Source organism: Carex rostrata, chromosome 2 (genome assembly GCF_964058835.1).
Source record: "Carex rostrata chromosome 2, lpCarRost1.2, whole genome shotgun sequence".
Taxonomy (NCBI): Eukaryota; Viridiplantae; Streptophyta; class Magnoliopsida; order Poales; family Cyperaceae; genus Carex; species Carex rostrata.
In genome coordinates, this window is record NC_135919.1 from 11628548 (window position 1) to 11644832 (window position 16285).

General features: G+C 35.1%; 2 protein-coding genes across 6 annotated transcripts; both read right to left on the reverse strand.

Annotated features, from left to right (window-relative positions):
• Positions 1-913: 913 nt before the first annotated feature.
• Positions 914-4232, reverse strand: LOC144549919 (F-box protein At2g16300-like). 3 transcript variants are annotated; one of them, XM_078298500.1, is made up of 2 exons: positions 3011-4232; positions 914-1170 (listed from the first exon to the last, which is right to left on the reverse strand). In XM_078298500.1, exons 1-2 carry the CDS (start codon positions 4163-4165, stop codon positions 1144-1146), a joined length of 1182 nt encoding a protein of 393 aa, XP_078154626.1. In that variant the 5' UTR covers positions 4166-4232; the 3' UTR covers positions 914-1143. The 3 variants fall into 3 exon arrangements, with proteins under 3 accessions (XP_078154626.1, XP_078154621.1, XP_078154612.1); XM_078298495.1 differs by lacking the exon at positions 914-1170 and adding an exon at positions 2152-2488; XM_078298486.1 differs by lacking the exon at positions 914-1170 and adding an exon at positions 2152-2500.
• Positions 4233-5742: 1510 nt separating this feature from the next.
• On the reverse strand, positions 5743-12862 carry LOC144574904 (formin-like protein 11). 3 transcript variants are annotated; one of them, XM_078325013.1, is made up of 7 exons: positions 12453-12862; positions 10796-10972; positions 9491-10124; positions 8616-9198; positions 7622-7824; positions 7184-7419; positions 5743-6899 (listed from the first exon to the last, which is right to left on the reverse strand). In XM_078325013.1, the coding sequence occupies exons 2-7, from the start codon at positions 10919-10921 to the stop codon at positions 6093-6095; spliced, it is 2589 nt and encodes an 862-aa protein (XP_078181139.1). In that variant the 5' UTR covers positions 10922-10972; positions 12453-12862; the 3' UTR covers positions 5743-6092. The 3 variants fall into 3 exon arrangements, with proteins under 3 accessions (XP_078181139.1, XP_078181147.1, XP_078181131.1); XM_078325021.1 differs by lacking the exon at positions 12453-12862 and adding an exon at positions 11380-11622; XM_078325005.1 differs by lacking the exon at positions 12453-12862 and having other exon boundaries at positions 10796-11450.
• Between the last annotated feature and the right edge of the window lie 3423 nt (positions 12863-16285).

Here is a 16285-nt window from a genome sequence, read left to right on the forward strand (position 1 = left end):
GAGCATCAATTGATCCTATTCTAGTATCTTTGTAAGAGGTTGATACTGTAGAGCACAGTAGTAACAGTGTTATGTCAGCTCTGCTTCTCAAGTTCTCATCATTGCCCTTTGTATTGCCACAGAAAATCTGAATTTTTGTTTTGTCTTCATTCTCATCAATGACCCTTTTTTAGTTCAGGCACAATTGGTATGAGGCTACTCATTCAAGTAGAGAAAAGACAAGCTAGCTAGAGGGAGAGTCTAAACGACCAAGTAACAAATATTTTTTTTTTTTTTTTTTAGTGGAGCCAATCAGCCAAGTAACAAAGATACAAAGACATGCTAGCATGAAAAAGAATCAAAGAAGGCCACATAAACGGCGCAAAGTGTGACAAAGACCACCTAAAGCACACAAAAAGAAAATCGTTCTTTTTTAATGTAATTAAGAATGGGCTGGAGGCCCGGAGTAGCTAAGATCAATATTAAATAAAAAATCAGTGAGCCGAATTCAAATTTTGCAAAGAGCAAAAAGTTAGCTTGTTGGACCCCGCAATCACAATAAAAGATGTACCAAACTAATTTGCGATTTATTTATATTTTTATTTTTGAAAAATGCCTAACTTCTCGGAGTTACAGAGTAACAATTAAGCCTTTAACTAATAAGGATCCTAATTATATCATGCATTACAACACTATCTCAGTGCTATTCCTGTCCCACTGTCAGTGCAAGCGCCTTTTATCAAATTGATGTCTAGCAATTCTGTGAGATGCCATGCCAAGCCACGTGTAAGAACTGGGAGGATTACAATAGTTCGGAAATCTTAGCAATATTTTGCAAACCTGGCATTCTGGCATAATACTTGGTCATATGATCCTTCATTGGCGCCTTTTCCTCAAATTAATTTGAGAAAATTCATAATGGATCAAGCATGCCAATTGACTCTGTTTCTGATTTACTATTACACATTATGCTCTATGACAAGTTTCTATCCAGGCATACATTTAAACTAAATGAAAAACAAAGCACATGTTGACAAGCCTAAACTAAAAAAACTGTTGAAGACTTTGCACACATCACACAATTCCAACAACATGCTAGATACAACAATTTCCTTGGTTTCAGAATATCTGCATGTTCTGTTGAGCATTCTACGATTCCAGTAGCTAGAAGTTGTCCTCATTGCAAATTGTCTGCATAAACAAAGGTGAAAAAATTAAGTTCAAAAAGAAAAACAAACAATGTGGACTGAACTCCATTCTTAACAAAAGCATGAATCAGTAAATGTTACATAGCTGTTGGGCATTAAAAGAATCCAGAGTAGCATTTGAAACCAAATTCAGCTTCCAAGTACTTGTCAGTAATTTACAAGTACCTCTTAGTATTCCTTTCAAAAGAAGACATAAAAAAAAACTACTAACCATATATTTTGACTGGGTTACAGGTTAGATTAACATCTTTTTGGCTTGCTTTCATCATTGTGTAAAAGTAAATAAAAATTGAGCTATGGCATAGTGAATGGTAATACATTGGAAAAATCATATTTTAATGTCATGGAGTCATAATAAACTGAACTTCTAGTATTAAATGCAATCTTAAGAGAGAACTTGTTATAGAAAAATATGAACGATACTGGTGAAAATCAACTAATCTAAATGTGCATCATGAAATGGGAACCGTTCATATTATCATGATATGTGTAGTGTTAAAATGTATTATTGGTTTTGTGCCCCAACCATGCCCTCTACATCTCTCTCGGTTCTCAAAGTTCAAACAGTCGATCTGAACCGTTCAACATGATCTCCATATTAAAATGTGCTTATTAACCAAATTTTATATTTTTGTGGAAACTTTTTACTCTACAAAACCACCATCCAGTAATTTTGTACCTATCTAAACAAATAGTAGTAAAAGTTCAAAAAAATATAAAATTTGGTCTCTAAGCACATTTTAATATGGAAATCATGTTGAGCAGTTTGAATCGACCGTTTGAACTTTTAAAAGGGAGATAGAGATGTGAGGCAGTGAGGGTATGGCTAGGTACAAAACTAATGGTGCATTTCAACCCTACTATATATATATTTTAAGCAAAGTGGGATAACCACCGATTTCATTAGAAATCCATAAAACTCATTGGTGTTCGTAGTAATATATAGTTTAAACCCTACTATATATATAGTTTAAACAGTACCAATCGCATATGAAATGTTTTTACAAACTACAGTATGCAAAAAAAAAAAAGCAACACACAACAGAGCTACTACAATTCATCACCCCTACTACAAACATAGTAATCATCAGACCCTACTACAAAAGAGCTACTGCTAGATCATCAAAATAACATAACAAAGCTATAGTAAAAACAGAGGAATATAGAAAGTTTTTATAGGAGCCTCATGGGATTGGACTCATGTCAGACATATATTGCCCAAGTGTAAGGAGAGGGGGTGTACCCTCTGTCACCTCTTCCTCTTCCTCAGCCTGTTCTTCCTCAGCTACCTCTGAACCATTCTGAAGATGAAACTGAAAATTATTCACATTACTAGGTACAACTAGAGAAAGTTTGAAATAAGAATTATCCATATAAGGACAAGGAAGATATGATACTAACTAAGTTCAGGAGACACTATATTCATTATGTACTAAGGAGTAGGAGGGTATGCAAAAAGTCACGCCTTTTATGAAATTGTGATGCCATTGCTGTAACCACAAGATAGTTCTAAAGGATACTTCACTTTTGGCTTTTTTAAATAACACAAGTACTAAAATTACAGCACGATGAATTCTCCAAATTTTGAGGTAAACAGTACTAACTAGATTACAAACATTGAATATTCATAAGACTTGAAACTAATATTTCAGATCACATGTTCTGCTAAGGAAGCAGGAAACTCTTCAATTTAACCATAGCCTAGTCAAAATAAGATGATGTCCAATGCAAAGAAGCAAAACAATATCGCTTTAACACCCATAAGGACAAGTATTCAATCAATCATTAGTAAAAGAAAATTAGGCATGGATGGCGATACTTACTTTGCTAACAACACGCGGCACAAACCAGGAGTATCCTTCCTTAAAAGGTGAAGGGACCTTTTCTGTCCGACCATCCTCTATGTTGTACTTGTACACATCACAACTCAACTGGACAATATCATCAAAGCATCTTTGTATGTAATAGATACAGTTTCCCATTATGTGGGTAGTCTCACTAGCAGTGATAGAGATACCATTGCGCCCGTCCAGGAACAATATTTGGTTACCAATGCTACTGGTCTTTACCCATCGATACTCTTTTTTGTGTTTTTCATCTCCAACATCATCAAGCTCAAGCTGATATATATCGAAGGAAGTAGTAGTGTTAGACACAGGCAAGCCAAGTAGATTTAGTTGTTGTTGTTGTTTAACAACTCTCAAAATCTTCTCCGCTGACTCAACAAAGTACACATAGTCAGAACTAGAACTGTTAAGAGTCTCAGGAGGTGGTGGTACTGAGAAACAAGTGTCACCAGAAGCAATGTCAACAACCAGGGTATTGCCTGTACCAGATTCATGCATATAGTACATCCCCTTGAAGCATCCATGGCCCAGGTAGTTAATCGGATGGGGAAATTCAACATAATCCCACTCCAAATTGCAATTGCGTGGTTGACAAAATCCAATTGTATTAGGAAAATAACCATTCTCGAAAGCCAAATAATGGTCACTTCCCATTGGATCTGGACCCATACAGAGCAGTGAAGTACGATAGCCGAAGGTCTCCAAAGTAATCATCACCTCATCTTTGGTGAGCGGGTTGAGAAGAGAATGTGTGGGATTGATAATATCTAGGTTGGTAGCGTAGAGATAACCATGTGAAGGAGGCCCCCAAAGATACTTTCCACGAGAGGGTGGGCAATGAATGTTTCGGATTTTATCAGAGAATAGGGAATAAAAACGCAGATCTTCGCTGCCACCAAACTTAACATTGCTTCTCTCTTCAAGAAGCCAAGGGATTTGAGGGGGCAAGTCGGAGATTGAGGTGGCGGTGCGCCATTTCTTGCAAACGGCGCGAAAATAGATGAAATCGAAGATGTCAAGGAGCCTCTTGGAGATTGTTAGGAGCAGATCAGGAGGAAGATCGGACCAATCTACCTGAACTGAACCCGTTCTTGGAGCTCGAAAGAGAGGCTCCTTAGATCGGGATGCCATTGCCAGCCCGCCAGGGTTTTGTTTTCACTCAGACTCAGTAATAAGAGTTTGAGGCGGAGGGTTTCGACTTTCGACTGGAAAACTTGCATGCATCCATAAAATATATGACGCTGTAAAAAAAAAGAATTATCATATAAACAACGTTACATTATAATTGGCTAATTGCCAACATATATAAAGTAATGCATTACACTATCCTTGAGGCAGCATATTTTGACTTGCTTCAAATACGATTCAGCTCCATAATCTACAATATTTACTAGTTTAGTTTCTAAATGTAAGTATTATATAAAATATTATTTGTAACTAAATTTGAGTTTGAAACTCAAACTAAACAATTTTATTATTTAATATCATGCGCTACGAAAATGCATACTTTATAAGTGTCCACAGCTATTGGTCGAGTAGCTATATAAATAATATTTATTTAAATTACTTAATTCAAAATCTTGTACAGGAGAAACACACTAGTTTAAATGACAAGACAAATAAAAAAGATTGCTCAAAAAAGCACATATTTATAATAAAACATAAACATTTTGACAAAATGCATCATCATCTATAATTTCTTGGACACTGGTTAACATATGGGAATTAATAGATTGATGTGTCATTTCTTTGCTTCATGTAATCATTTATATTATTCGCTAACATACATCGTAAATCAAATGAGGCCAAGTTCCAGTGATTAGAGAACTAAGGAAACATACATCAGAATTTTGATTAATGTTAAGAAAGAAAACGAATTAAAAAAATATTAAACCAGTTTATCATTATAAAAAGGAAAGATAGGCACCATGATATATCATGTCCATGAGAGGGTAACATAATTAAAACCATCATTAATCTAACCATCTAATACACAAGTTAATTTAACAAATTAATAGATGGATAAGTGAAGAACAAAGAAATCCAGTACTTGCTCTCTCTCTCTCTATATATATCCAATTTACCAGATCATGGATAAGTTAAAAAGGAAAAGAAAAGAAAAACTTAAGACTATATGATATAATTGTCACCAAAGCAAAATGTGAGGTCTGTCCTCACGCCAATCGTGGCCGCAGTTGTTGTTGCAGCATTTGTAAAATCTGGTCATGGGCTCATCAGCTGACCGAATTTTCAGTTACCAATTAAAAGTCGTGTCATTTTGAACAAGAGCTTTGGTCATGGAGACCACCAATTTATGAAAGCAAAACTAAACAACTACCGGACATGTCATATTAGGAGCATGAGACCATGCAGAGAGGTCATCTAGCTATGGAAAATTAAATTGGCCATAAGCCACCCGATCTTAATCGAACTGTTTAGATCAGATCAGTTGGACGGCCTAAATAAAATGTTTCACCTCGGATCAAAGGAACGCCATCAAATTGATTTTGTTTTAATAATCTTGTGGTGAAGTAATTAAAAGAGAGTAATTTAACGCTGCTATCATTATCAATGTAGTTTCGTGAGCAATGAATTTATAATTCAATACAGAAACTGACTGTTATTAAACTGGTTATCTTATATCAAACAATAGTCAGCTTATAATAAATCTACTAATTTCCAATATTCAACCAAGTTGCCACTGGATAAAGGAAAATCCTACAAGGACTTGTTTTGATCAGTAAAGTATGTACAATGAGTAGCAGATTTATGCGCACTGAGAGAAAATAATGCAATTAAAATTAATTCCTCACTACATTTTTTTTTTTATTCCTGGAGCCTAAGTAACAAAAGAATAGCTGATCTAATTTTTACATCTCTTCCCTTGAATTGAATGAATTGAACTCACTTTATTGTTGTAGCAACAACTCTCATCCTTATTCCAACATGCTCACCTCCTTAGCTCCTTGTACAGACCTCAGGCAATAAAATTAGCCCAAGAAAGAACATAACAAAGAAAGCGGTTAGTATTCATGTCATGTACCTTCTAAAAACTGTTCTAACTCTCTTCATCAGAACTAGAGTCATCTACCTGCTGACTCTTGATTGCTGGAATCAGATGCTGCCTTGGGTCACGTACCATTGACCCGGAACCTTCTCCTAGTGACCCTGCCCGTTTAGGTCTAGATGGCCTCGCAGCCGCCGCTGCTGCCTCTTTCACATCCTTGCATGCCTTATCCCACATCCACAGAAAATCCCGCACCACCACAAACAATCTCAAACCCTCATCCTTTTTTGTGCTGGGATAAAAAGATTTGGCTGTCTCTTCAACCAAATCCCAAACCCGTTTCTTCTCCTGTGACAAGAATTTTACCTCCTCTTCGGACTGGTTCACAAAATACTCCAACACATTTCGAAATCCACACTCTCCTTGTATCTCTTTTATATTGGTTTCCAGAACTCTTTTAATAACCTCTAATTTTTTACCTAGGTGCTCCACAGTGCTAGTTATGACATCCATGTCTAGTCCGGCTGATTTTTTTACGTTTTCAAGCTCATTACCAATGCCAGAGATGACTTTTAGACCAAGGGCCTCATAGTAATCTTCATCAGATTCACCGCTAGGGTTAGAGTTTTGGGATGCCACACGTTTCCCTTCTGAACGGATAATTTCTTGTAAAACAACATGGAGAAGAGTAGTTTTTCCATCTTTGGCCTTTAAGTCACGGAGTTTTAACAAGTTGTCAAGCTTGATTGCCACAGCCCCACCACGATTGGTGTCTTTATTAATAAAATTCCCAATCTTTATAACAGCTTCTAGAATCTTTTTGAAGATTCGGCTGTCCTTAAGCTCACTGCAAGCTACCTGTACCACACATGAAGAGAAATGATATTACACTATCTGAAAATTGAAAGAGGAGATTATTTGGCAAATATATAAATATAATATTGCAAATGGAGAATAAAGAAATAAAATAAACACAAACAGGTTTAAAAATTCTATACAAAAAAATATAACATATCATTTAAAGCACCTTGATCTCTTCATAGAAAAATATAACAATGCTAATAAATGCAACCATCTTTTAATTTTCCAGCACCAGTTGTTTCAGTATACAATGCAATGGGTCCAAACGTAATAGTAGGTACCTCTAAAGTGGAGAAAGCTTCTCTGCATGTGGTTAACTCCTCTTGTAAGGAAGACATGAAATACAAGCAATCAAGTCTGTCATAAACATGATGGACCTTTATCAACTCAATTAAAAACTGCTCAGCGGGGCCCAAAAGAGCAAGGTCCCCACTATACAACAACAACTTATTCTCCTCTTGCGTAGTTGGCCACATCTTGAGCAATGTCTCTATCAACTCAGAAGGAAGCTCATTTCCTATTTTGAAAGAACTTAATTTACACCAATGTTTAAGTCTATATTGTTTTGTAATTAAGCAAGCAGGACCTTAGAACTTTTTACAAAGGTGGGTTCCCAAACAAAACATACTGCACAAATTTAGAGGATCATCATAGAGATGGAGCAGGTATATGAGAATTTTGTAAAATAAAAAAAATTAATAGAACAAATCTAAAGTCACCTTCATTTACAGCAGTGATCACATCCTCAATCTTGACGTTTAAGGCCTTGAGAGAGATGGCGAGGTTTTGGGACTTCTTGCTTTCTAGTAGCCTGACACATGGGGACTGGAGGTCAGATTTGCCAGCTCCATTCATGCCAGTAGCCTTGCTCTTATCATTCGCTTGGTACCCAAAGAGATTCTCTATCATCTCCTCACTAAATCTGTTTTCAATTTTAACAAGTTTTTCTACTTAGACTAGTGTTATAAGGTACGAAAATGTCCACCTTGTCCTTTCTACTTTCAAGATGGTAAAAAGGTGATAAGATAATCGCTATACAAGTAGATAGACATAATATAAGAGGCAAACTCAAATGTATAAAATGAGAAGCTAATATACTTTCGAAGAAATTATGAAAGAAGCAAATTCGGTAAACTAACAATAAGGGCATGCTATATATGGGTGTTCCACAGAAAAGTTTTATTGCAAGGTGTTGTTTGCCTGTTTGAACTCAGTTTTTAACTTCTAATAAATGCAACGGCCATATTATGACAGCAAGGTAACATGCATACAATACATTAGATAATTTGATTTTGAAGACCTGAAGGTGTAAGCAACCACTTTGCCCTTTATTTTTCAAAATGCCAATAAGGTCTGAAAAAAACACTGCACATTTTAAGGATAATATTTATGCTAAAATTCAGATATTTGGAAACTTAATCAGAGTAGGGACAATAACGTTCTCATAAATTCAGGCAAGATTACCAACTTAATCAGGAGATTAGCTGATAACTTTCTTGGCATGCAATAGATTTAACACCAGAGATTTCATTTTGGAAACTATGCTTGACTATTTGAGGATTGAACTAGGGTATTTCCATACAAGCTCACTTACCTATGTGAAAAGCATCTAATATTGGTAACAACTACCTAACTGGAACAATTTAACATCCTGGAGTAAAATGAAATACTAGTAATTAAGACAACAGTCAAAAGAATATGGCAGAAGCTTACTGGAAAGAGCCAGATTTGATTTGGTTCCAAACCACGGCTTGCTCGGTATTTGCTGAGATCTTATCCCAGAAGAACGGCTTCAGCTTAGGCTTCTGCCCCCCTCCATTAAAAGCCGTGCCTGGTGCAGCCTTAAGTGGCGGGGGCCGCGCCTTTGATGGGACAGGTGGCCCTGGCGGTCGAGGTGGGCCGCCCGGCTTGTTTCCACCTGGCGGCGGTGGGGGTGGCGGGCCCGACCCACCACTGGCTGGTGGAGGTGGTGGACCCGGCCTACTGCCAACTGGAGGCCGTGGGCCATTAGGAGGAGGAGGTGGAGGGCCGGGCATGGTTTTCTGTGGCAAGGGTGGTGGCAGTGGTGGAGGTGCAGCTGATGGGGGGCCTTTGCTGGGGGTCAGTTCAGTCATTTTGATCTCTACAGTTTCTAATGGCATAGTGTTAGCAGTGGCATTGCTTAGTTTCAAGGAGGACATGCGACCATGCTGCGACTGGATATGATGAAATCCATTTTGGTGGTGGCCTGAATCTGACTTAAGAGCACCAAGCTTATTGATATCAATAGGACTTGAGCAAGAAGTACGAGACGACCCTAATTTAATAAATAATTGATCATCATTTTACCAAAAGATTTATATACGGAGTTCTGAAATACATGCTGCTTAACAAAGCAACACTTTCATAGTTCTTGATATTTTTGTATCATTTAAACTTCATCGTAGTACCTGAAAAAGGCCATTCCAGGCAATGGTAGCTGTACAAACCACTAGGCACCAAAAGGGTACCGGCACAATTTCACATATCAATAATTTTTTAGGGTTTTAAGGTTTTTTTAATTAGCTCTAGGTAAGGCATAGGTATTATTTTTGTTTATTTGTTGTTACCTGAAAAATCACTTAATCTCAAGCTCAGAAGTGGTCGGTCATCCCTCTGGATGTATGCATGGAAATCCCGTTTTTTCTTACATCTATAGCAGCAAAAAAGGATAAACGCCAATAATGATGTCCCCAGAACTGAGAACATAACAGCCTCGATCAACAAGAAGTTATTGCTGTGCTCTTGTTGTGGTTTTTTATTTTTAACAACCTGTGCATGATGAACAGCCTTCGGGGGAGGTGAGAAAGTTTTTATAGGTAATGGTAAAACCCTAGCTGGTGGAGGAGCTGGAATGGGAATTGAAAGTGGAAGTGTAGGTGCATCTGAGGGAGAAGGCACCGGTGCCGGACCTGGACTGGGTGACCTGGCAGTGGGACCAGCTCTCTGCCTAATTTCGTGAGCTGAAGCCTGGGCCTTTCGCTTAGCCACTAATTGGTGCCTCAGAGCAATAAAATGGTCTGAATAAGGGGCAGGGAGATATTTTGTGTGGCGTGTTACGGGGATGTGTATTGGTGGGTTGTGTCGGTCAATGAGACAGTTCTGGAGAGCAAGGTCAAGTTCCTTAGGTGTGACATTAGAACTGGATAGCTGCTCTCTTATTTCTCTTGGGTTGAAGCCACAACTTCGCCACAGCTTTTCCACCTATTAAATGTTACTTCAGACTACAAAACTGAAATTTCTTTTTTAAGAGAAAGTAAAATTAACAAAATAAAGAAAACTTGGGTCATGACTCTGTTGGTTATATTAACTTTTAATATCTTTCTTGGATAGAAATTCTGATGAGTAAAACTGGTACAGTTTGTGACTGCAAATTTCTTTTCCATTATTTTTTCTGAGGTTCTGTGAAAATGCCAAAATGACACGAAACATACAGCAACGAGTTGGTAATAAACAATTCAAAATTCCAACAGTCATAGTCCACCAGGCTTCTCTCTCTCTCTGTTTTTTTTTTTTTTTGAGGCAGGAGGGGGTATGAACGAACTTTCAGAGAATGCAGGATCAAGAGTCAAGAGGTACTTTGCACCAGATTAGACATAAAATGGGGGCAGTAAACTAGAATTACTGGTAGGGCTTTGCTAGGGCTGGAACAATGCAGTTCATATAGGCTCCTCAAGGTGATGAATGATAAGCACAGTATGAACTGCATGGTTCCAGCCCTAGCAATAAAAAACTGAAAAAAACAAGAACTATCAAAATAGATGATGGATGATAATCACAGTATGATTAGATGATGCAATTCTGGTGTAAACACAATTAATGCAATATTTGTAGAAAAGATTTCGATGTAGATTCGGAATTTGATTAACTCTTACCTCCTTTCCATCTACTTCAGATAGTTGCCCAAGCGAACCAATCAAACTTAAAGCAATCATGCACAAAACCAATGCAATTGAGATACCATCTCTTCGCCAAACCATTGTATCTCTTTTCATCTCCATTTCAATCGCATTCTGTCACATCCCTGTAACAGGATGGACAACTCTGTCGCGCTGATAAGCACAAGAAAAGTCAGATTCTTACCATTATACATTACCAATAACAAGTTTAATAGCCAGAATTACATAAAATTTTCGCAAATTTCCAATAAATAATACATAATAGGACAAATGGGAATTACCATATCAGTATTTTATTTAAACCAAAAATAATTGAGTCACCCCTATAGCAATTCTGCATTAACCAACTTGGCTGGAATTCACCCAAGTGGAAGATGGAGAGATTGAAAAACTCTCGTGCGGTATTTAGTTCCGGTTGAGAAATTCTCAGATCCATCAAACAAAATCAAAACACACTATAGATAGTAACAATAATAACAACACCGAGGAAAAATTTCATAACAAAACCAAAATTTGATCGTGCATTTGCACCTCGAGGGGAAAAAAAAAAAATCAAATACCTGTAGGAAATTCAAGTCAGATTTTCAACTGGGGGAGGCGAAATTTAGGGAAATTTAGCGAAAAATAGCGAACCAAAAAAAATAAGAAGAAAGAATCGTAAAATAAATAAGAAAATGGAGAATCGACCCGCCGAATAAAGTTACGGTGGATCGAATCGCGCAAATTGAGATATCGCTGAAAATTTTGAAGGATGGGCTGTCAATGGCGAAAAGCCCAAACGAAACAGTGATGGGCTTGGATCACCTAGGTGCAACTCTAATCTCATGTTTCAATAAAAAAATAAAAAAAACTCTACTCTCATGTTTGACAAGTATAAAGGATTAAGAATATAGGATAAGTGTTAATTAAAATTATTATAAAGACCATATTGTCCTTCATATTATTATACATAATATGAGTGCTGCTGATAATTTTTTTTTGTTCTTTTTAATATATTCTTAATCCACAAATATAAGAACTCTATCTTGAATTGACAATTTAGAAAAATAAGCTAAATTTGCACTATATTAACGTGCCATTAAGCATATTTTTTAATTAAGAACAATTGACAATTCAGAAAACTCGAAGTAAGCTCCATGTAAACGTGCCACTATGTATATTTTTTCAACTCACAAAAGTATATTTCTTAAAAAATAGCGTACCAGTAATCCAGTATGTTGGTACCAGTATTCCTGAAAATGTGCCAGATTATTGTTATAAAAGTAAATCATGTTTTTGTTGGTACCAGTGCCCTCTTGAACTAAATTAACCATCCATTAACTTATTTATAAGCTCCAAGTAAATTTAGTAATTATCAAATATGATACCAGAGATGTCTAATACCAAAAAATTTAATTAACTGTCATTAAGAAAAGACCAAATCAGTAGATGAAATTATTAAAAAGGATGGAAACTAACATAAATTGAGAAATTTGGACAAATAAAGAAAACAGATTCATTGTGAAGTATCTAAATTTCACAAACTAAAGAAATTTGGATGAAATCCAAAAATTAAAAGAAAAACAAAAATGGACGAAATTCTGAAATAAACATGCTATTAGAGAATCCACGAAGAGAAGTAATGGAAGAATACCTATCAATATGGATGTCAAAAGATAGAGCGTCTTGGTGCGAAGCTTTGAGTGGCGTTAGATTCACGAGCATACCCCCGGAGATTCGTCGATTAAGGCCAGAAGGAGGAGGAGTTTTTTTCGAACCTAGGTTTTAGGTGCAACGAAGAAAAACAAGCTGATTAAAAAAATATTAAAAAATAGAAAATTAACTAAATTGAATTTGAGAAATTTGGACAAAAATAGATATCAGCATTGTGAAGTACTAAAATCCAGAAACTAAAAAAATTTGAACAAAATCCAAATATTAAAAGAAACCAACAAATTTGATGAAATCCATAAACTAAAAGAAATAAAAAAAAATTGGACGAAATTCAGAAGAAAAAAAAGAGAGAATTCACAAAAAGAAATAACGAAGTAATACATATTAAAGATGTCAAAAGATAGAAAGTCCCGGCCCAAAGCTTCGTGTGGCGTTAGATTCAGGAGCATATCAGATTCGTTGATTTAGATAAGGAACAAGGGGGGTTTTTTTCGAACCTAAGTTTTTGTGCAAGAAAGAGCGGAAAAACAAATTAAAAAATATTATAAAAATAGAAGTTCTTAGTTAATTTCTAATTTAATGTGACAATTTTTATTTTTATTTTAAAATTATTATAAAATAGGAGATCCTTAGAGTCTTAGACCATCTACAATTAAAAAATTATCCTGATTAGTAATTTAATATGTCAATTTCTATTTTAGTTTTTACGGATGTATAGTGATTTCTAATTTAAAAAAAATATTAAATAGTTGCTTTCTAGAAGCCATGCTGGACAAAAAAAAAAAAACTCTTATTCGTTGCCAGAGCCTTTGCGATCTCTCTTTTCTTTTATTTTTTCCTAAAATCTGCCCACCTCCGATCGTTTTTCTTATGGATGTCTCAAAGTGATTAATTCTTTTATTCTCTACATTAAGATCCCAATTATTATTTTTACGTGATCTCCGACAAAAATCTCGGAGCGCCACCTCCTTGTACTGGTGCCGGAGCGCCTGACATACAAAAAATCATGGTTGTCTCCGATATGACTCTCTATAACCTGAATGTGATGAGTTCAAATGCAAATTTGAGGGAATCGGGGTGGAGATAGTGGTGTCCAGCCAGTGTAACAGCCGATATAAGCATGGATTGGAGTTCCTCGGACATCGTGGATTAGATAAAAATATCGGATAAAGGAAATGCTTTTATCAAGGTAAAGATATTTGAAATAAGGGCTAGATCCTTTTTCAAAATTGTTTCTCTTATTTAGTTACGTATCCTTTGTAACTCCATGATTAATGAAATAAGGGCTAGACTCTTTTTCTTTGTCAAAAAAAAGATTAAATTTTTTTCAAGAATCAGCATTTGATTTAGTAACGAATGCCAGTATTTTTTGTGTGGGTGGTCGTAGGTTTGAAACCGGGATGAAAATTCTTTATAGACAATTAAATAAAAATTGATAGGCTAGACTTTTATTTAAAATAGGATAAAAAGATTTTAGTTAGTAATGTCGTTTCATTGATCTATCTTTTTATTTGGTTTAGAAATTATATATTTATGTAATGGTTTAGAAATTAGTATCTGTACATAAATATTGTAGTTAAAAAATGCAGTGTTAAGTCAAATGTTGTAGTTTAAAGTTGAAATTGAGGTCCTGTTTCTGTATGGCTCAAGAAAATTAGTGCCTGATCAGGAAAAACATGTCTTTGGTCAGTTGCTAATTCCTGTACCTACTATGTATTGAATTAATTCTAGTAAATATAATATGGGCTGTATGAAGCAGTAATGTTCGATTAATTGCATTTTATTAGCACATGCTAATACCAAAGAATGCACTGCACACATCATTTTAATTATCTGTAATATTTTGTTCCTTTGTTTTGTGTTTTGGTTTTATTGTTCTGGTCTGTGACTTTGAACCACATGCACATACCAAAGAATGCACGCCACTGGTTATTTTATAGTTTTTATGTTATTGTTTTGAATAATTGATACATTAAACAAGCATGACGGTGGATGTGTTACTGGTCATGCTTGCCATTGTCATTTGTTTAGACTTATATTATTTTGATGAATGAATAAGTTGTGCAATGTTATGTTATATTATTGATAATGTATGTGATGTGTTAAAATTATTAGAATTGCATAACAAGAACACAAACACAAGCACTCTCATGAATCTCCCTTCCCTTTGTTTTTATTTTATCCAATATATATATATATATTTTTTTTGTATATCCTTACATGAGAAGGCATGAGCCTTATATAGATAATGGGATTGGTAGTCAGCCATAATATGCCTTTTATTTCCTTCCCTTTCTAGCCTATTCATTTCTATATTTTACATCAAATATAAAGAATATAAGAAAACAAATATTGCCCCTGCTACCTTTTGCCATAATTGCACACCACCAAATATATTTCCTTCTGCCATAATTGTCATATTTGGGTCTGCTATAATTACCACAAATATAAGGAAACAAATATATTTCCTACTGCCTGCTGCCATATTTGCGCACCACCAAGATATGATCTCCTTCCATATTTCGTCTCTGCCATATTTCAGCTTTTCTTCTTTTGTAGATTCTAAATATTACAACGTGTTATAGTGCTAGTTTTGATATGATGCATGTATGTTTTATGCAAAAACTAGTATCATGCCCGTGCGTTGCAACGGGACACACTATAAGAGAAATTTTGTTTTGAAAAAAATCATTCAATAAAATTAATAATTATTCAAAAATTGAGGGACATGATCTCTGAATAGAATTATATGATTTTGTATTTTTTTGTGATTTCTTATAATAATTTGATGATGTGATGATTCTGTATTTTAAGTACCAATGATTTGAAATAACAGCTTTCCAATTTTAAATTAATTTGTACAAAATAGAATACCTAATAGGCTGATATAGTTGATTAGATATAATACCCATGCCATAAGCAAACTGAACGAGAAAATCTGAAATTAAAAATACATTGGTATTTTAAATACCAATGATTTCATATTTTTGGCGACTTTTCCAATTTTGTTTTTTTTCCCTTCTTCCTGTTCCGTTGATTTGTGCTTCTAAGATTTTCAATTGATTTTCATTGTGATATGTGTAGATCTATATAAAAACAAAATTGATAATATTTCTAGAATTCTTATGGCAATAGCTATAACAACATAGAAGAGAAATAATGAATGAAAGAAATAAGAAAATATTATTATAACACTAAATTGGAGAGGGAGAAATAAGGAATGAATGAAATAAGGAAACAAATTATATAGCTCAATTTCAGAATTTATTTAATTTTAATTGTAATGCATTGTGTGGCAGTATGTGTGGTGAGTATGTTTTTAGTTGAATCTAGACTTCTACACATAATTCAGATGCATTTAATCAAAAGAAGACAAATTATATAATTAGAGGGTTGAGATTAAATCTTAAATTTCATCTTTCAATCGCAGCCGTTGGCGGATCGGACACCCTACGTGCATAATAATGGAATGGAGATACATAGCGGGTTAGAGTGTAATGATACTTAATTTCATAATTAAATTTTGTAAATACCTCTAAATAATTTATTTAACTAATTGCGATTTCATAATCTAATCCTTAAGTTTCCCTTTGTGCATGAATTTTCACACTAATTATAGATATGCACCTTCTTCTTCTTTTTTTTTTTTTTTGCAAACTTTCTTGCCCCTAGGTCTTTTTTTTTTTTTTGAAAACTTGGTAGTAGCTACCAAGGTTCGTGAGGGGGAATCGAACTCTCAACACTTGCCCCTAGATCTTTATTTCCAATCACAACAGAGAGTACAGTATAAGCATGTTACATATGATATCGTAG